The sequence below is a fragment of the Ictidomys tridecemlineatus genome, chromosome 1 (genome assembly GCF_052094955.1).
Source record: "Ictidomys tridecemlineatus isolate mIctTri1 chromosome 1, mIctTri1.hap1, whole genome shotgun sequence".
Classification (NCBI taxonomy): Eukaryota; Metazoa; Chordata; class Mammalia; order Rodentia; family Sciuridae; genus Ictidomys; species Ictidomys tridecemlineatus.
Window position 1 is genome coordinate 169,189,968 of NC_135477.1, and position 21,162 is coordinate 169,211,129.

The 21,162-nt window shown below is 36.6% G+C and overlaps 1 protein-coding gene and 1 pseudogene across 5 annotated transcripts in view; one reads left to right on the forward strand and one right to left on the reverse strand.

Annotated features, from left to right (window-relative positions):
- The window catches only part of Clint1 (clathrin interactor 1), a 62,296-nt gene extending 43,125 nt beyond the window's left edge, over nucleotides 1–19,171 (reverse strand). For 4 of the 5 annotated variants that reach the window (XM_078051724.1, XM_078051723.1, XM_078051716.1 and 1 more), the window contains exon 1: nucleotides 18,933–19,171. In XM_078051724.1, the coding sequence (XP_077907850.1) occupies nucleotides 18,933–18,973 (41 nt within the window). In that variant the 5' untranslated portion in view covers nucleotides 18,974–19,171. Of the gene's footprint in view, nucleotides 1–18,700; nucleotides 18,720–18,932 lie in introns of those variants that run through there. The other variant, XM_078051717.1, reaches the window with a different exon arrangement.
- LOC101963236 (SAP domain-containing ribonucleoprotein-like) lies at nucleotides 1,845–2,739 on the forward strand (annotated as a pseudogene).
- Nucleotides 19,172–21,162: the final 1,991 nt, after the last annotated feature.

Sequence of the window (21,162 nt, forward strand, 5' to 3'; positions counted from 1 at the left end):
TCAAAATTTTCATCTATTTTTACCTTTTGTTTTCCTATTCCTTATCTGATAATCTCATGCCATGTTTTCTTTTGCTAAGCTTTCTTTTTTCCTTCATATTTTGCTGATTTTATATTTTATACTTCATAGTTGAACAAACAGGACAAAGAGCTCAAGCAAAGAGGTAGAGGTAGAGCTTACTCTCAGACCAACAGCTCCTTCTTTGGAACACCACATGAAGAAGTTACCATTTTTCACACGGGACAATTACACAACTACATATTATGTATGCAAGATATGCAAAAGAATTGGCTTTATTGAGTCCCAAGAGTAAAAATATAATTATTCTTAAAATCTGAGCTGCTTTTACAATAAAATTTATTTTCTATGTATTACTTGAGAAGGAACAACAAGATGGTAGTTTTACTACTTTTCATCCTGAAAAATGATCTCAGGGGCTAGGCAGGCTGATGTTTGGAGTTATCTTTGGAGGCCTTTTCCCTCAGTGTCTGCCCATTAGTACCCCAATCATGTTAATTCCATATTAAAAATAGAGGTGCTAACCACTAATCTGATTCTTAGAAAAGCCACGTTAACAATCTATTTCTGATGTGTGTCTGTTCCTTCTCCAACTCATCACCATATTCATCTTTAAGGTAGTTATTGCTGGGTGGGTTAGTACACCACAGACTCATTACTACCTTTCTTCAAACATCTTCCTCCTTTTCTATCAGTGGATAGTGCTGATTACTTCTCTCCATTATTCCCCATCCAGGATTCAGTCTTGAAGATCTTTTCAATTCTATTTCCCAAGTAACTCTCAAATACATCTGTCCACTTTGCCCTACCCACACTGACACTACATTGGTCTAGGGCCATACGATTTTTCACGTGGGCCAACAGTCTTGGCCCAGTCTAACTATAACTAGTCTTTATGCTTCTATTTATATTTCCTCTAAGCTAGAGCTAAAGAGAACTCTTGCTTAATTACAAATCCTATCCCATTTTTTTTTTTTAATTTTGGTTGTAGATGGACACAATATCTTCAGGCCAAGTTCCCTAATATGACATAAAACGTTCTTTATGTGATACCAATTTACTTCTTCAGTCCCATCACTGTGTCATTCTCACTGATAGGCCTTTGGTACAGGCTGTTTTCTCTAAGTCCTCTGCCCACCAATAATTGCTGCCCAGCTAAATCTTCTTCATCAGCAGGTTTTAGCCCAAGCATCACTACTGCCAAGCAACCTTCTTTTAACTCCCCAAATTCCCGGGGGGTTCTGTCTATATGTTCTTTGTTTACTTTCCTGTCCCCAACCCCCTCTCAGACTGAAAATACTTAAAAGGACACAAAATCCAGTATCTTCCTCAAAGACCCTCAATACCTGAAACAGGCTTGGTTATAGTAAATGTTTAAAAAATCTTTATCAGCTGAACAAAAAGAACTAGAATTCTTAAAAAGCTCTATGCAAAGGTCCTAAGTGAACTGGTGATCTGGCCTCAAGCTATCTATTTAGCCTTTTCTCTCATTTCTCCTGTTTCATTTCCTTTATGAGAGTTACACCAAATACAAATTACTAGCTGATTAACATGACAACATTACCAACATGCCCTTTCTTTTTACCTCAGTGACTGTGTACTCCTGAATCCCCATCAATGCTTTCAGTTAAAATCAAAATTTGTTTTTAAAAAAGATGCAAAAATGAAGCCTTTTGAGATTTTTGCCAAGTCATAATCTCCCCTTCCTATGGTCAAATAGCTCTTGTGTATTACAGTCAGTTATGTATAATGGCTATTTATGAATTTGTCTTAATTCCTTTAATATATTGTAAGCTTTACAAAGCAGGTAAAAGGAGGGGTATGAAATGGCAAAAGAGATTAGAGTTAGTAAGATGAAACTTGCTGAACTTAAACAAGAATTTCACTCCTTTCTTGGTCATGTTATGAAGATCAAGGGAATGAAGCAGGTTCACTTCAAGAGGCTCCAGGCATGTCCTAAAGAACATTTCAATGGGAAGGTAAATGAAGTCACACTGGGAGATGAAACAGGAAGAACCAAAGCCCATAGAACTGCCTGTCAAAGAGGAAGAATCCCCTAAAACAACTGTTGAGGTGGCAGCAGAGAAGGTGGTAATAAAATTACAGTGAAATACCATAGATGGTGAAAATGCAGAAAAGGACTGAACAATTCAATACACCCATGAGCTTAGAAAGTAAGAAAGCTTTTTCTTTTTTTTTTAAATTATAATTTTACTAGTTCTAATCAGTTATACATGACAGCAGAAAGCTCTTTGCTTCATTGTAAACAAATGAAGCACATTTTTTCACTTCTCTGGTTGTACATAAAGTAGTCACACCATTTGTGCAAAAAAACAAAAAGAAAGGAAAGAAAAAGAAAGAAATCTTCTCAGACAGCTAAGTTTGAGATTTGTTTGTTTTCAACCAAAGATCTGTCATCTGACTCCAAATCTATGGTTAGCTTAGATAAGCTGAAGGAAAGAGGAGAAAAGACTTGGTTTGAGTGTCTCTTCAATCTCTAGGTCTGAAGATGATGAGGAACTGAAAAAAGAGTAAAAAGTAGTTTGGGATTATCAAATCTTCAACTGCAACTGGAACCATGGAGGGATACAGAGATGAAGAAGAGGAAAACAGTAGAGTACTTTGGGACTGCCTTAAATTCTTGATGCTTTCTGTTCTCTCATGGTTTACACTTCTAATTCTTCTTCAAATGTATAACCATGTGTCTATATCCTGCCTTGCAAAGAGGAAGCATCTATCCCAGGTATATTACGAACTTCAGTAGCAATTTGACTGTTGCTGTTTCAACTTTAAAGTTGTTGTGTTTTTTATTTTTAATTGTTTTTCTTCTTATTTATTTATTTAAAATGAGGAGAGTTAGTCCTTATTATTTGTGGCCTCCATACTTGCAAACTTGCCTGTACACTGAATTGTATTTGTAATCCCAAAATTAATATTCACAGTAATTTCCTGATCATTCATGGACATGTACAGAACAGCAAAAATTCTGAGTCATCCATCACACATTCCTAGCTGAGGTCAAATAAGGTGACACTCAGCCCTGTTTTAGTTCTCATCCTATAAACATGTATTCTTTCTATGGTCTAGTTAGTGACACATTTTTCATATTTTTGGGCTTCTCAGTGATTCTGCTATTTAAAACAGTCCACAAATTGGGCACAGTGGTATACAACTATAATCCCAGCTATTCAGGAGGCTTAGGCAGGACTGCAATCTTGGGCTGGACTGGGCAACTGTCTCAAAATAAAAAAAAAATTTAAAAGGGTTAAGATATAGCTCAGTGATAGAGTGCCACTGGAGACCACAGTACTGTGCAAGGGAGATCAGCCTGCAAGTGTAGTACTGAAGTGCTAGTTAGTATTCCTAAATTCATGAAGGTTATGATGTGCCTTATAGAGAAAGTATGTGCATTAAATAGCTTTTTTTTTTTAAGGTACAAATTATAGTGCTAATGGCAGCGAGTTCAACAATAAATCATAAAATATATATTAAATAAGGCATCTTTAAATAAAAACACACACAAAAAGTTGTGTACTGATCGGAATAAAGGTGATGCTGTGTCAAAAAGGTTATAAAACCTGACCCTATATTTTCTCCTAAGAACAATGGTTCAGCCTGTATTCAGTGTAGACTTTACAAAAACTCTCTCTCTCTCAAATAATAAGAATTGACTGTACTGTATTACATGGAGTACTGCTTCCTTCTCAGTGTCTAACTAGGAATGCCTCATATAAAAGAAGTACTTAAGGTTCAATCGCCAGAAACATAAAGAGAAGGTAAAAAATGACTTAAAAGTGACTATACAGGGCTGGGGTTGTGGCCCAGTGGTAGAGCACTTGCCTAGAATGTATGAGGCACTGGGTTTGATCCTCAGCACCACATAAAAATAAATAAGAAAAATTATGTCCGTCCACGACTAAAAAAAAAAAAATTGTAAGTGAGTGTACAAGGCAGGCGTGGTAGAGCCCGCCTATAATCCCAGCAGCAAGGGAGGCCGAGGCAGGAAGATGGCAAGTTCAAAGCCAACCTCAGCTAAGCAACTCAGTGAGACCCTGTCTCTAAATAAAATACAAAATAGGCTGAGGATGTGGCTCCCCGTGGTTTCGTGCTCCCAAGTTCAATCCCTAGTACCAAAAAAAGAAAGAAAGAAAGAGAGTATACAAATAAAATATCTAGTATCTTGGAATAGGGGGAATGGAAGGAAGGAAGCTGAGACCAAGAGGGGACTAAAATAAATACTGTTTACCCATCAAGTATATATAGAGAAATAATAAATTATCTTCAGGGGGGAAAATTTAAAAGGCTATCATGGAAAAATGCTTCAATTTCAGGTCATCTGGGTGCAAGGATGTAAAGATTTCTTAATCTGCTCTGTCTTGTGATATCTCACGAACCTTTAGAAGAGATTTTAAAAAGTTAAAATCTTTGGCATAAGACTTCTATGTCCCACAGAAACATTTGAAGACTTAAATATAAACTCTAAAGATATATATATGTATATGTGTGTGTGTGTGTGTGTGTGTATTTCAAAAACATTAACATTAAAACTACTTCTACTCATGCTCAGCATTAAACAGAGAGTTTACAGAGATCACTGATTTCATTTTTTTTTTTTTTTTTGGTACTGGGGATTGAACCCATGGAAGCTTTTACCACTGAACTGTATAATTTTGAGACAGTGTCTCACTAAATTGCCAGGTTGGCCTTGAACTAGCAATCCTCTTGCCTCATCCTCCTTAGTTGTGCCACCTTCCAGCAAGGATTTCACTTCTACAGATGCAGGAATTATTCTTTTATGAAAGCAACTCTCACTTTGCAAAAAACCTTGTGAACTGAAACTCACGTATACTGGAAGCATGTCCATCCTTTATACAATCTATTACCATCGAAAAGCTTTACAAAGCCAAGATCACCTGTGTAGTAGTAACTCTTAGGTGTTCCCTTCCAAATGAGTAAAATACACAGCAGTCTACTTTATAACATAGTTGTATATGTTGTTATTGGCTTTTAACACATAAAGCTTGGGCTAGGCATTATCCTAAACCACTTCAAGTAATTTAGATAATCCTTTGACAACTCTTAAGAGGCAGGTACTGCTTTTATTCCCATTTTACAGATGAGCAAAGTGAAGCACAAGGAGGTTAAATATCTTAAGATTACACAACCATTAAATGATATGCTCATGACTTGACCTCAGAGATGATGTTTCTAATCATGATTATTTTATTCTCATGATTTCATTTCTCCTTCTACTCTTATTCTCTATCCTGATCCATTATCCAATTCAGCACCAAGGAAAAGCTACATTAAGTGGGATCATTTCACTCCTTTGCTTATCAAAATTCCTGACCAGCTTCTTATGAAAAAATCCCTGCCAATGGCTTACAAATCCCTGAAACTACCTTTGCTCATTCCCTGGAAAACTTTACACTTTACTTTTCATTCTTAATGTAGATGCTACAAGCTCAGGAGGGGGCCTCTGGCCACTCTACTTAATAGCAAGTTCACCATTTCCTACTTTAGCCTCTTTTCTTCACAAATGTATCATTACTTTATTACTTATTCTATTTATCTCTCTTCATCAAATCTTACTTACAGTTGTATTTCAAGAACCTACAATAGTTCTGGATGACCAATAAATAGTCATTAAATTAACAAGTGAAGCTATACTGTGGCTTCCCTTATTCCTAGTTACAACATTCTGACTTCTTGGAAAATATGGGCATCTGACCTGAGAGCAGAGTTGTAATCCGAGTTTTCTTATCAGAGACTATACAAGCCTTAAGAATATAATTTAAAGCCAAGAGATGTGTCTCTGTCATACAGTGCTTGCCTACCACACATGAGTCCTTGAGCTTGATCCCCAGCATCTCACTCACACACACACACACACACACACACACGTACACACAAAAGAATATACTTTCAACTCATTCATTACATGGACTAGTATCATAATCATCATATATTCTAAAAACTCATATTTGAGAAATGTTATCAGTCTAAAAGAAATGTCATTGATGGCCAGGTACAGTGGCACCTGCCTGTAATCCCAGGTACTTGGGATGCTGAGGCATCAGGAGAATGAAAAATTTGAGGCCAGCCTGAGCAACTTAGTGAGACCTTGTCTCAAAATAAAAACAAATAGGGCTGGGAGCTGAAGAGCGCCCCTGCCTTCAATTCCCAGTACCACAAAAATAACCACAAAAAAAAAAAAAAAAAAAAAAGAAAGAAAGAAAGAAAAGAAAAAACAGAAAGAAATGTCAACTATGTATTTATTTTCAAATTACCCTTTTTAAGCCTCAAGATGGGTAATGGGATATTACCTATATTAAATTCATAACCAATACTGTAATCAACAGCAAGTTTCTCAAACTTTTCTTAATGTTCAAATTAAGGCAGTGCATTTATTTAAAACTGTATAGTTTTTTGGGGGGGGCTTTTTTGGTTTGTTTTAATTACTACAAAAATGCTACTCTCAACATATGACCTTTTTTTTTTCCCAACTGAAGTCAAAAGACTTCATATTCCAAATTAATTATATATTTGGTTTGGAGGTAAAGCCCATGTCATATATTATAAGATTATGTACAGATAAATTAGTCCTTAATACTACTTTACAAAATTTCACAAACACAAATATCTTATACTTCTGTTTGCTAAATAAAGTGCCAACATCCAGTATTCTAATTAGAATAGTGCTGCCATGGTTAAGATTCTTAAATTACTCAGTAATTAGCTGCTAGTATAAACAATTCAAAAGCCAAACGAACTTTCAATGCAAGAGACAAATCTGAACTGCAGGTGTAATACTGTAACAGGAAATACTATTAGGAAGAATACACTCTCTAACAGCATTTTATTGACTTAATCAAAATAAGTATGCTTTGATACTTGTCTGTTCATACTTAATTGACTTAAGGAAAGCAAATTACATTGCTAAAGTAGAAAAAACAGGGAGACAACATATGTGTAGCCTTCTAAAATTATGTTCTCTTAAAACTTAAAAATAACAAAACCTTACACTTTTAATTATCCAAAAGAAAAATACCACCAAGCCACTTCTCAAAGAGCTCTGTCTTTGAATTATGAGGTAATTTTGCATATTGAGGAACTCTAGCAATGAATTATGACAAAAATATCTCTCTATACATAATCAACTATATAATCTCTATGTAAAAATATCTGCCTCACCACTAAAAGGAACTAAATCCAGGAGTCCTTTGAAATAGGGCTTACTTAAGGCTGAAACAGCAAAAGTATAGTATAATCCAAAAATATCTTGTATCAGAAACTGAAAAAACACTAAAAAGAAAAAAGGCCATGTTAAAAGGAGATAGATTAGCAACATCTGAGGCAATTTCACAATCAAAATAAATATGAACAGCAGGTTGCAGTGGTACACTCCTATAATTCAAGTTACTCAGGAGGCTGAGTCAGGAGGACCATAAGTTTGAAGTCAGCCTTAGCAACTTAGTGACACCCTGTATCAAAACAAAAAGGGATAGGGATGTAGCTCAATGGCAGTACCCCTGATATCAATCCCCAGTACTGATGCAAATAAAAAGAACAGTAATGAATTACAGCCTACTGAATGAAATATCACTGGAGTGATAAATGAAAGAATAAAAAGGAGGAGGCAGGAAAACAATGAGGATTTGTATTTATAGTAAATTGATAAATATGGAGAATTTGATTGGAGTTGGGCTAATCATAATATTACAATCATTGTAGTAAAGACTGGCTCAAGCAAGAAAAATCCACTGATGCTAAATCTAGGAGTGAAAGTTTGATGAGAGGTCTCAAAGTGTTTCCTCCTAGATTTCTTATTAGCTACAATGAGAAAAACAGTAGGATAGAGGAACCAAACAAGAACTTGACTAAGTGATCAAAATTAACATCACCAATGAGGAGCATATAAACACATCTTCCTCCTGGAAAGGGCACAGCATCATTTAATTTGGTACTCCAGTTTGAATGGCTCAAAATATAACCTGAGAAAATGTCAGCTCAACCTAAATTGGAAGACTGTTACATAAACTAAATGGTTTATAGTTTTTAAAATATTCGCTGTATGTGGTGGCACATGCTTGTAATCCCAGCAACTTGGGAGGCTGAGGCAGGAAGATTGTAAATTCAAGGTGGGCAATTTAAAGACTCTGTCTCAAGAATAAATAAATAAAAAGGGTTGAGGGTGTAGCCCAGTACTAGAATGGCCTTGGGGTCAATCCCCAAGTACTGAACAAAAAAAAAAACAGCAATAAAATGACCTATGCCATGAAAGACAAAGAGGCCCATAATCCCAGCTACCTCGATGGCTAAGGCAGGAGGATCAGAAGTCTGAGGTGAGATTCGTGAGTTAAGGAAATTGAAGAGATATGAAAACTAAATACACTACATATTTAATTTCAATATAAGGTTTTGCAAAAATCTGCTTCATTGCACAACACTGTGAATGTACTAAATAACCACTGAATTGAACACAGTAAAAGGGTTAACTTCATGTAATATGATCTATGCCTATGGCTATTTGCTTTTTATATGACTGATTTTGTTTTAAAAGATAAAGAACAGTGTGAGATTTTTTCATGACAAGGGGTATCATATGTAAAACTGGTTCTACCTGGTCAAATATCCAAGATATTCAAATAAAAATAGCTTAAGAATTTTACTTGCACTATACATCCCAATTCTAGTTTTTACAGGTATGATAAAATGGTCACTTAAAAAAAAACAGTAAAAATTTCACAGTTAAAAGAGCCTAAAGCCAGGCGTGAGGAAGCATACCTGTACTCCCAGTGGCTCAGGAGGCTGAGATAAGAGAATCATGAGTTCAAAGCCAGCCTCAGCAAAAAAGCGAGGCACTAAGCAACTTAGTGAGACCCTGTTTCTAAATAAAACATTCAAAATAGGGCTGGGAATGTGGCTCAGTTGTTGAGTGTCCCTGAGCTCAATCCCTAGTACCAAAAAAAAGGGCTTGAAATTTATGAAAATATACATTAAATTTTAAATTTCTATTAATTACAATTAACTTGAAAAATAATTTTTATTCATCTACAGTTTTTAACTTTTGGGTTATTGCTCTTGAAATTTTGTCACAATGACAAAACAGAAGAAACAAAATAACAAAACTTTCTGAATTTGATTATTTACTGTGATTATTTGTTAACAGAATGTTCACAATATATTAGCTCACTTAATTTTTTAACAGCCATAGAAACTAGATTTTGTATAGTAGAATTATTTTAACTCATGTCTCTCCACCAATGATCCCTATCATTCTTTATTTAAAAATAAAATCAAAATCCAAAGAAATTTGATCAAGTTTAGCACACTCATGACCAGTTTTATCTTTAAAATTTTAAAAACAGGTGATGAGCTATTTAGAACACTCTGTTAAACTGGGCATAGCAGCTCATGCCCATAATCCCAGCTACCTAGATGGCTGAGGCAGGAGGATCATAAGTCTGAAGTTAGATTATTGAGAATCTAGCTTAAAAGATAAAAAGGTCAGGAGAAGCAGCACCCCAGTGGTAGGGTGCCCCTGCATTCAACCCTTAATTACAACATAAAGCAAAACATTCAGTTAAGGTGGTTTTATCAAATGCTTTGTCCTACCTTCAGAAGAAAAATATGAAACAATGTACTAGAAATCAGTAATTCTTAGAAAGAAAAAAAAAATCACACAATTTGAACTCATAATTTTAAAAACAATGATAAAACAAGACATCCTACAGTTGCAAAATATGTGAAAATTACATCTTTGTAGATGCAAATGCTTCATATTGTAATTTAATCATATCACTTTTAGATTTTTCACTTCTACCTGATAAAACTGATGTACTGCCAAATATCCAACACTAAGTCAATGTATACAATTCTAAAAAAATCCTAACAGAATGAGAAATCCTATACCTCAATAGTGTCAAGTTTGTGACACCGCCTTTGTCAAATCAAATACTTGATATTTTGTTTAAATTAAGCTATAGATTTTTCTTTTTTTTTCACCAGTAATTAAACTTATATGCATTGCCAAATCCCAGGAACTACACTAACCATAAGCTGACATTGATGGAAATTTTCTATAACCTAACCACTAAAATTTTGAAAAACTTATAATTTATTTCCCCCCTCAAGCTGAAGAAGGAGGAGGAGGAGGAGAAAGAGGAGGAATGCATATACTTCAAATTATTTAATTTGTACTATATGGGGTAGAAAGGACCTTTCTTTTCTAGTAGGACAGATTCTCACTGATATCATCCTCTGCTTAAAACCATTTGTGAGTGTGTTCTTATCAGTGAGCGAACATCATTTGACCTGATTCAGATTTTTCATTTTTTGTGAAACTTTAATTAGCCTAGCCTTCTCTCTCTCAATACATACACATTTTTAAAATACCAGGAACATCTCCTTCATGATGCTTTTACTCAGCTTCATTTTGCCCATTCTCTGAATTTCTAAAGTATTAAGACTCCTCAAATTTGAGTATCATACCATCCTATATCATTCTCTATTTCTTTTTTATAGGAATCTCCTTTATAGAATCACAATCTGCCCAGTGGAACCCAAAGGTGCTGCCTGTCTTACAGTACTGTACTGGGCTTGTGTTAAGCATTTAATAAGCACTCACTGAAGGATTCTTTAAGGGCCACAATTAATAAGGACATCAATAATGCATTTTGAATCATTGACAACATTTAAGTATTTATAATATATGCCAAAAATTCAGCACTTCAATAGACATACAAAGGTCTAAGGAAAATTATTCCTAAATGATCCACTTTGAACATAGGAAAAAATGGAAAACACTATGCATAAATCGTATTAATATAGTACTACAGGCATATTGAACTGACCATATCATAAATATCACGGGATTATGAGGACTACTGATTCTGAAGCACATGACAGAACTCGTGGATGCCACAACATATTTCAGGGATGATTACGGAGATCGCCTTCATACAACAGGGAAGACTTTTCACACACAGAAACATCTGTCTGCTACCCTGTCATTAAGGGTCACCTAACTTATAGACATTATCGTACTGTAATAGGTCAGTAAAATTCTCTTCTATGATAGGTACATATGGGAAAGAAAAATAATACTCTCATCAAATTTGGTTCTGAATATTAAGTGCTATAAATTTTTCTAAGCATACTCGGTAATTCATTTTTATGACAATAACATGACAATTTTTTATTTAGATTACATGTTATAAAAGATTAGCAAAGACTCATATATATTATGTTCTGAAAGTAGATCATCTTGATTTAAATCTATTTTCCAGAGGTGTTACTAGTAGCAAGTTCCTGAACTACTTTGTATTCAGTTTTCTCATCAAAAATGGAGGGTAAGGGCTGGGATTATGGCTCAGTAGTGAAGCACTTGCCTAGCACATGTGAGGCACTGAGTTCAATCCTCCAGCACCTCATTAAAAATAAATAAGTAAATAAAGTTGTGTCCATGTACAACTAAAAATATATTTTAAAAAAATGGAGGGTAATTAACATTGCACTTGATACATAACAAATTCTCAGTAACTACTGGCTTTTATTATTAGAAATATCTGGACTTAAAGAATATTCTCTCCAATAAATATTAATTTACCAAACTTAACATATTCATTCAAAAATATATTTACCAAGGGCTGACCATGTATCATATACTATTCTAGTTGTTAGAAATAAATAATACAGCAGTAAACAAAACAAAGTTTCTGGCCTTCAGGTAGCTTATACATCTGAGGTAACAAATACATGTAAACAGATGTGTGTCAGTACACACTAGGTAACACAGGAGGCACACTGATCAGATCACTGAGAGGGCTCAGAGCGGTGGAAATGAGGGCAGAGGGGCAGCAAAGGGTCAGGAAGACATGAAATGAGAAGGGGGGGGGCGGTTCTGGCAGATTTCACTTAGTATTTTTAAAGAATCACACTTGCCCATTGTATGTACAGTGGAGATAAGAGACTTAACATTTTTACTGGCTTCATGAGAAATGGAGCCGCATTTCAAAAGCTCACATAATACCAATAGTATAACTAAAAGCCAAACACAACAAATCAAGGTCATTATTTAAGCAATGTGGATTAACTGTAAATAAAAACACACTTTTATCCACACTACAGTAAGTCATTTTAAAAAATGACTGATAATGAATGAGAAAATTAGCAAAAAATCCAAGTATATCTATTTGCATTATTCTTTAATGATATGCTTATCATTAAAGAATAATCAACCTTATGAAAACAAAACAAACAAACAAACAAAAAAACAAGAAACTGAATTTTCAATGCTTACCACTTTCCTACTACAAAAACATAAGGCTATCTGGATGAGAAGTGCAACATTACAAAACTGTGTATGCACATTTACCACATAATGGTGAGTTTGTGTAAAAGTTACAAAAAATTACTTATTAGAATTTAAACTCTCCTAAAATTAAGAAACTAAACAAAATTCATGTCAAAAATAACTCATTCTGACTTTTCTTATGTGAAGTACAAAGCATCCATGTCCATTGTTACGCATTAACAAATTCATTAACATTTAATACACATTCATTAGCTTAATCCATCCAGAAATGAAAACTAACTACATATTGGCTCCAATATGGGATTATATTATGGTCCTTTCTTAATTCTGATGTTAAAGGGCCCTGGTAAACTAAAAGATGCTCTTGCCATGTAGGCAGGTGGATTGAATGATTGGAAAGCCCTTTCTGCAATGTGTTTTCTTAGCATATACTGCTCATTTTTTGTCAGAAATCATGTACCACATATTCTGGAGGACTATTATTCTTAATATTGCTCAGTTTCCTAAAGATAAACTGTCAGTTTCAATTTGCATTCATAAAATAAATTTTTGATGTTTTAGAAAAAAAGTGTTTTACATTAGCAGTGTCTTTAAAATCTTGAGAAAATAGAAAAAAAGCTGAACAAAATATAAGAATTGGCAGATGGAAATTGCAATATGTCTGTCCAAAGACTTTATTCCCCAACATGGTTTCATAAGCGTATTTCTGCAATATGCTTTTCAATGTTAAAGTACAAGCATTTATGGTTTAGTAAAAATAACACAAGGCACACAGAACAGAGGTATTTAAATGAGTTTTCTTCTCTGTAGGTTAGGCTATCTATTCAGCAGAAGAATTTTAGGAGATAATACCCACTGAAAATGTTGACTTCATGGATTAAGACACAATCCTTATGTATGTGTAAATAACTTAATTTGACAGCAACAATAATTCTCTCAAACACTATGTGATATTTCTAAATGTTACAGATTATTTTGTGCACAACACAGTTATAATAATAGATTTTCCAAAGTTTATTTTATATAAAGTACTAGTCTAAGGGCTTTAGATTAATCCTCACTAGCATGTAAAATAAGTACCATCATTTCTATTTTAGAAGTACCACTCTAATACCCAAGATCATTGTTTTCTCAGTAGTGGACCTAAGATTTGACTCAATTTCTTATCTATGAACCACTAATGGCTTCTCAGATCTATTAAATACTGCCTGGAGGTGCCTAAGGGTGGTATAGAAGTGCAAGTGGTTAGCAAATTACTGTAAAATACACAGAAGGGCAAACATATATAATTTGGTTAAACAAGGGAAGTTCATATAAAATGATACCTTAAAAAAATAATAAAGTTAAGGGGATGAGGTTGTGGCTCGCCTACACATGCAAGGCCCTGGGTTCAATCCTCAGCACCACATAAAAATAAATAAAATAAAGGTATTGTGTCCAACCAACTACAACTAAAAAATAAGTATTTAAATTAAAAAAAAGGTTAAATGTGTTGTCTCAGAAAGTAATGTGTATCTGAGACTGAAAGGAGTTAACTTTTTGTATACAAGAAACATTAGAGTAAGAACTGAAAATGCATTTTGAATTTAAGTAGTCTTGCTCCCCCAAATTGGAACTTTTTTGATTAAATGACTAGATATAATTATCAACTTACAAGAATTACAGAAGACAGAGAACATTTAAATACCACCATGGGGACATAATTAGCAAAATTTAACAGAGAAACACCCAGTTTCTTTAACAAAGAAATAGCAAGAGGAAAGAAACATGAGTAGAGGCTGAACTTATACATTAAGAAAATCAAGAGAAGGCTGGTGATGATATGCTCAGTAATAAGAGTGCCTGCCTATTGTAAAGGAGGCCCTGAGTTTAATTCTCAGCACAGCAAGGGGCAAAAGAGGGAAGGGAGAGAATTGATAGTTATATCGACTATATATATTATACATATACCAGAAAACACTAAGCAGGAATTATGAAGCAATTAAGAAATGAATACTGACTAGACATTTTGTATTAAGGAATTACCGTTTAAGGCATAATAATGGTATTGTGTTTATGGTTCTAAAAAGATGATCCCAGTGGTACAAGTCTGTAATCTAAGTGGTTTGGGAAGCTGAGGCAGGAGGATCTTGAGTTCTAAGCCAGTCTCAGCAAAAGCAAGGTGCAAAGCAACTCAGTGAGACCTTGTCTCTAAATAAAATACAAAATGGGGCTGGGGATGTGGCTCAGTGGTCAAGTGCCCCGGAGTTCAATCCTTGGTACCCCAGCAAAATGATCCCTACCTTTGAGGATTGATATAATTGATATATTCATAGATGAAATGATATGGTATCTGGGAGTGAGAGCTTAGAGTACAGCTCATGCAAGATTAGCTAAATTGTTGAAACTGGGTCATGTGTCCATAAAAATTTATTACAATGTTCCCTATTTTTTTTACACATTTCAAATTTTGCATAATAAAAGTTAAAAATAAACTAAAGCTTAGCAAGCCAGAAGATCTAAATATGAAAGATAAAACAATAAAGCTTCTAGATTAAAAGGTATTTAAATTGCCTATGTTTTCTTTTTTTCCACATAGTACAAGAAATTAAACCCAGGGGCACTCTACCATTGAGTTATATCCTCAATCCTTTAATTTTTTTTTTTTTTTATTCTGAGATGAGGTCTTGCTAAGTTGCTGAGACTAGCCTCAAACTTGCAATCCTCCTGCCTCAGCCTCCTGAATCACTCGAACTACAGACAGAGACTGCTACAACCAGCATGTTTTCTTTTCACCTAAAGGAATTATTAAACATTTAAATAAGTAGAAAAACAATACAATAGTACAGAAAAGATTCAACTCTGGAGCAATAATGTAAAAGCTAGGAGTACTAGATGCTGTCAAATGATAAATTAAGCCAAGTGTGGTAGAGCACACCTGTAATCCCAAATACTTAGAAGGCAAAGGTAGGACGACTGCAAGATTGTGGCTAGTGGGCAACTAGGACGCTATCTCAAAAATAAAAAGGGCTGGAATGCAACTCAATGGTAAAGCATTTGTGGATCCAATCCCAAATATAGGGTGTAGGGTGGCAAATTAAGCTCATCTTTCTTTGGAATTAAGTTCTTAATATCCACTTGTGCTCAATTACCAAAAGAAAAGAAAGATAATTAATTCCTTGTTTCAGCAATAAGAATTATCTATAATTGGTTCAGAGAAAAGTTGATCTAGGAAAACTAAAAAGCTGACAATCATCTTGCCATCTTTGTTTTCAAGTTCTCAGAAGCTAACTGAATGGAGATTTACTGGTAAGATAGGGCAAATAAGGGTAGGGGTGGGAGGGGAATACCAGTAATACATTTGTGTTGTAGCATATTTGTAGTGGTAAGCTTTTTAAAGGCAAGAATTGTACTTTTCAAGTTCAGAAAATATAGTGCTGACCTAAGAATTAATAAATGTATTATCTGTTGAAGTAAGAAAAGAAACTATTCTCTTTGAAAGCAAGAGTTTCTCCCTCAGCGCTCAGAAAGACTGTGAGAGTAGTTACTATAGCTGTTGCATTAAACATTTAAGAACTAAAAACAAGCAAATATACACAAATGAAAATAACTAATGGGGAAAAAATGCAAGTTATGATGAAAAGAATAATTTAAAATAAACTATTTATTGCAGTTGCTGTAAGGCTTTAGTCAGAGCTGTTTAATCTCTATCCAAAACAGAGTTGCTGATCAAATAGATTTACCATTAACATATTACTTACTCCCTGTAAGGAAAGAGAAGAGTTAGTGGGGCTTGAACCCTAAGTCTTGATCTACGACAACCATGTCATCTTCATTACATTCCCCAAATTACAAGAGAAAATATTACGGAACTACAACGATTTTCAATTTATACCATGTGTGGGATGACAAATATAAATATATCTAATTTTATTCAAATAAAGAAAGGCAGGTCATAGGATGACAATGGTCAAGCCAGTCCTCGTTAGTGGGAATGGTGCCTCTTAATCTTTTCCTGCAACAGTTCCCTTTTATGCAACTTGATTACAAGTGGGAGGAAACTGGCACTACAGGCTCTGGTTGGCCTATGGCTTTATCTGCTTTCCCTCAGTTCCATAATATGTTCTACAAAATAGATCCATTTCATACCACCAGGAGGTGCAACAATTGTGGAAATATCCCCCTACCTTCCAGAAAGTTTTCAGTCTCAAAAGTCATTATACTTAAGAACTGCTAACATACTGAATGTAAGAGGTAACTCCAAGGGAACACAATATGAAAGAGTATATTTTCTTTTTCAAGTAAATTCACTGAATAGGAATATATATTAAAAGTCTTAGTTTTCCTGAGTTATGAACTATATTTATTGCCTAAAACATTTAAATGTAACATGTACCAATGACCTGTTTCTTTGTTTTTGTGGTACTAAGGACTGAAACCCTGAATCTCAGCCTTGCACACACTAAGGAAGCACTCTACCATATAGCTATACTCTCATCATATTATCATTCAAAAAAAAAATCCCTTTTCAGCCTCAATGTCTCTGAAGGATACAGGAGGAAGGAATCTCTGAAGGATTCTCAAAATTTATTTGTTACTGTGAAATAATAGTTCCACTTAGCTGCCTCTAATGGAAACTCATTTCTTCAAATACACATTGAAACAATTCTTACTCTAGCTCAATCCCTCATTTTATAGACAAGGAACACAATGTCTGGAGATTCATGTCATTCTGCCTCAAATAGTACAAATGGCTAGTTAAAAATGGTACTGCCAGACTCATGTCTCCAAACTTTCTAACTAATGGTCTTTCTGCATATCAATCTATTAATCCAGCTATCACAGTAGTCCTTAATTCATGATTCTCTCATGTGCTTGTTCCTCCATGGGTTTATCTCTTTAAAAATCAGAGTAACCATTCTATGGCTCAGTTTTACTTCTATGATAGTATTTGAAGGTGCAGTCTAACTGGATATAGTGCCACAATACATGGTTTTATAAAATGCTTTTACTTTTAGAAGGAAGAATTTCTTCTTGCCAATGAAAGATGAAAATTAAACAAGTACTCATCAGTATAATAACCATATATACAGCCCAAAGTAAATATATTAGGGCTCAATGGTCAAATGAATAGTTGTAAAGGAAAATTATTAAAGTGAGTCACTTTTCAAACTTGGAGCTTCACTCTAGTGAGTTTTATCTTACTTTAAATGCAGAACACTGCTATGGTTCAAATGTATACTGATCTAAACATATTCCTTGAGGGCTACATATGCAAGTCCTTGGCCCTTAACAATCTTCACAACCTTTGAAAGTATGCGTAGTTATTTTCATTCTGCACCAGAAAAAAATGGAGTACTGGGAGGGTAAGTTACTTGCCCAGGGCCACAAAGCTTGAATCCAGTTTTGCAGGCAGTCTACTGCCTTCTTGGTAGCAAAGAAAACTGCAAAGTATGGTCAAATTCTAGTTCTATCTGATGCATTATCCAAGCCACTGCAAATTATTTTGTTTTCTAGTGTCAAGAAAAGTTTGCCATTCACACTTCCTGAGTTTAGGTTAGGTGAGTGGCACAAAGAACTGTTTTTCTAATCCTGCTTACTACTGCATAATCACTAAAACCCAAAAGGAAGAGGATTGGTTAAATTCTTAAACTTTATTTCCTCCTGCCTAGAAGAGCCTACTGTTATATCCGATATACTAACATTCAAGTGCTAAGGTTTTCCCAGTGTACTAGGACACTAAAGCTATTTCAGTCTTAAAGGAGTCAACTATGTATTGGCCATTTTACCAGTCAGGAAAGTTAAAAACAGGTCAACACAGGGCTAGGGATGTGGCTCAGTGGTTCGATCCCCAGTACCCCCTCCCCCCAAAATAGGTCAACAGGAAACAAACATGGGTTCTTTTCTTCTTTAAGGGAAATTTCTTAATGACACCTTAAAATGGAACAAGGAGCCTACCAAAAAAGAAGTTCAGTGAAAAAGTTAGGGGAAAAGAACCACAAGAAGCTATACGGTGATCTATCTTCGCTAGTGTTAGAAACGCGAAGGTGAGTCTCATGGAATAACTTCAGCCTGGCCACTTGTTACACCTACCACCCACTCTAATATTTCAGGTTCATCAAGAATTAAGAGAGAGCCCAGCAAGGCAAGAGGTAGCCCGACCAGGCCCAAGATCTCTCTGTACTATGCCCGGAGGGACCTAGAAGGCCAGTGCGCTGCGTCCCCCACCCGCAAGCCTTCCCTGCTGCTCAGGAGGCAAAGCTCACAGCCTGGAGCCAGGATACTCGTCCTGCCAGGGCAGTGACCCAGCTCCTGACAACTCGCCCCCTCCTCCGACCAAAGCGTCCGCACCAAGGCTTGGGGTCAGGGCAAAGAGATCCCAACCTGGACAAGAGGTGGCTGAGAAGATAAGCTGAAACGGGAGAGGGTCCCTCCGTCTCCAGCCCCGCTGGTGGGACGAGGGCCCAGGCCGGAGAGGCGGCCGGCCGCCGCCATGATGGGGCCGGCCGAGCCGGGGGGGCGTGACGCCGGCGACCCCGCGCGCAGGGCCGGCTCCCTTTCCCCCTCCTCCCCTGCCCCGCGAGGGCCTCGGCCACAACTGCCCCCCGATACTCACGCTTTGTCCACCAGCTCCCGCACCTTCCACATGTTCAACATAGTGTCCCACGCGGGCCGGGCCGCCGCCTCCCTCTGCTGTTCCCCACGGACCCCGGAATACTTCCGTGCCGGGCAGGTCCAGGCCGGGGTCGCCGCCGCCGCCGCCCGCCGCCTCGAACTCCCCAAGTCAGCTCCTTCCCTTGCTACAGCCGCGGCGCCGCCGGTGACACGTCGAGACGCGGCGGCAGAGGCGCTGCGTGGAGCGGAAGCCCCCGACTTTCCGCCCTTTGCGCGCGCAGCACGCCGGGACTTGTAGTTTTTCCAGCCTCCGAGAGCCTCCGGATGCTGAGGTTGCTGCCCCAGACCCTCTGAACCCGAAACTGCGTGGGGGCGAGCCGTTTGTGCTCCAGCAGATCCTGATCACGCCCACGTTTCAGAACCAGTGGTGTAAGATGTAGTCACACTCATTCTTTTAAAATGTGAAACATTGCTGTTATTAATAATAATCACACAGAAGCGTGATCAGCGTTTGTATTCTTCATTGACAGACAAGTGGCTGTATTTATTTCGAATGTTCAAATATATTTACATCTCTGAGCCGTAGTTTCCATCTCTGTAAATTAAAGAAGTATTCTAAATTCTTTTTCACTCTGGTTCTGTGATTCAATAGTTTTATATTTACACAGCTATCACAGATACTTTGTTACAAAAGTCAGAAACTCAGTTCACACTCCATGGAAAACTAGAAAGACATCTCTAATCATACTCATATATATGTATGTTATATGTAATGCACCAAAGAACTTGGCAGTTTCACCTTCTGAAAGTCTAAATATACACACTGCTGTCAGGGGGTTGTTGCAGTGGTTGTCATTGCTTCGTTTTCATTTATTCATTTCTGTCAATCCTCAAAATAAAGCAAGTACATTTTATTTGGTCAAACGGCTTAAATTGTAGTTACAACTGGTTAATGAGTGTCACCTATGTGCCAGAAGTGGAGAATACAGCTGGGGCCCTAGTTTTCTTGGAGCTTTAAATGCCATTGGAAGAAACAGATCATAACTAAGAACACATTTAATTATAGATAGCAAATGCCTGAGTAAACAATAAGATAATGTTATAGCAATGATGCAAGAGGAAAATAACATTAGGGAGTATTTACCGCCTCTCTGACGACATTGTGTTTAAGTTGAAACCAGAATGATAAAAGGAACTGGCCATAAGAAAAGAGCTACAAGAAAAGAATTATCAGTGAAAGGAATAGATGAAGATTGGTTCACAAAGAAGTGAAAAGGTTATTAGTCATGAAGCTAGAAAACAAGGACCCCAGAACCTCTGAACCCTGACCTGTCAAGCCCTTTCTTCAAGTTGCACTCAGTTACTGGAAGCAGCTTTAATAAAAGGGTTTTCAGTAAGGCTGAAGTAAGCTCAGAGAAGCAAGGCCCAGAGAGAGGCTAGTTGAAGGAATCCCTAGGAGGAGAAGTACAAAGAGCAGAAATCAAGACAGAGCTGGCTCAGATTTACTGAGACAGGCTTGGGATCACAGAAAGAGAGTTGGAGTGGTGTGTGGGGAAGGCAGGTAAAAGATGAGCAGAGATAGGCAAAGCAATGGGGCTTTCAAATGAAAAGTTTACCTTTCCAGTTGAAAGGATGTCCAGCTCAAGGTTCAAAGGATAAAATGTGGCCAGAGGAGATAAGAAAGAGTGATCACTTTGCATAAATAAGAGCAGGACAAGTTAACTTTCAAACCAAGCAAGTCCAGAGTACACCTACTGAATAGGCTCCGCACAAAATAACCACCTTCCCCTGCCCTGGGCCTGTTAGCTTCTTCACTGCAGTGCAGTTAGCCTCACCAGAGTTATCCAGAAAGTACAACATCATTATCTAATTTTCTCATTCCAACACCAAGCTGGAGTATATCTAAACTTACTCCAGAGTTGTCACCTGTGGCATTTTCAAAGTTAGCTGGGACTATCTACAAAGTGACTCTAAAAACCTGCCTGTCCACCTTTCCTTCCCGAGAGCCCCAGAAGGGCTCAGAAAAACCAGACTTGAAGAGTTTGTTCAAAAGTGGTCTCCAGAGGCTAACCATTTTCATGTCCACAAAATGCTTCATTTGTACCTTTTATCTTGCAAGTTTGGGAGCAGTTTCCATAGTAACTTCTTTGTGGCAATTTCAATATGTCCGTGGGAGAAAAATAAATGAGAAAATGCCCCACCCACCCCTCTTCAGGAAAACATTTTTCAGT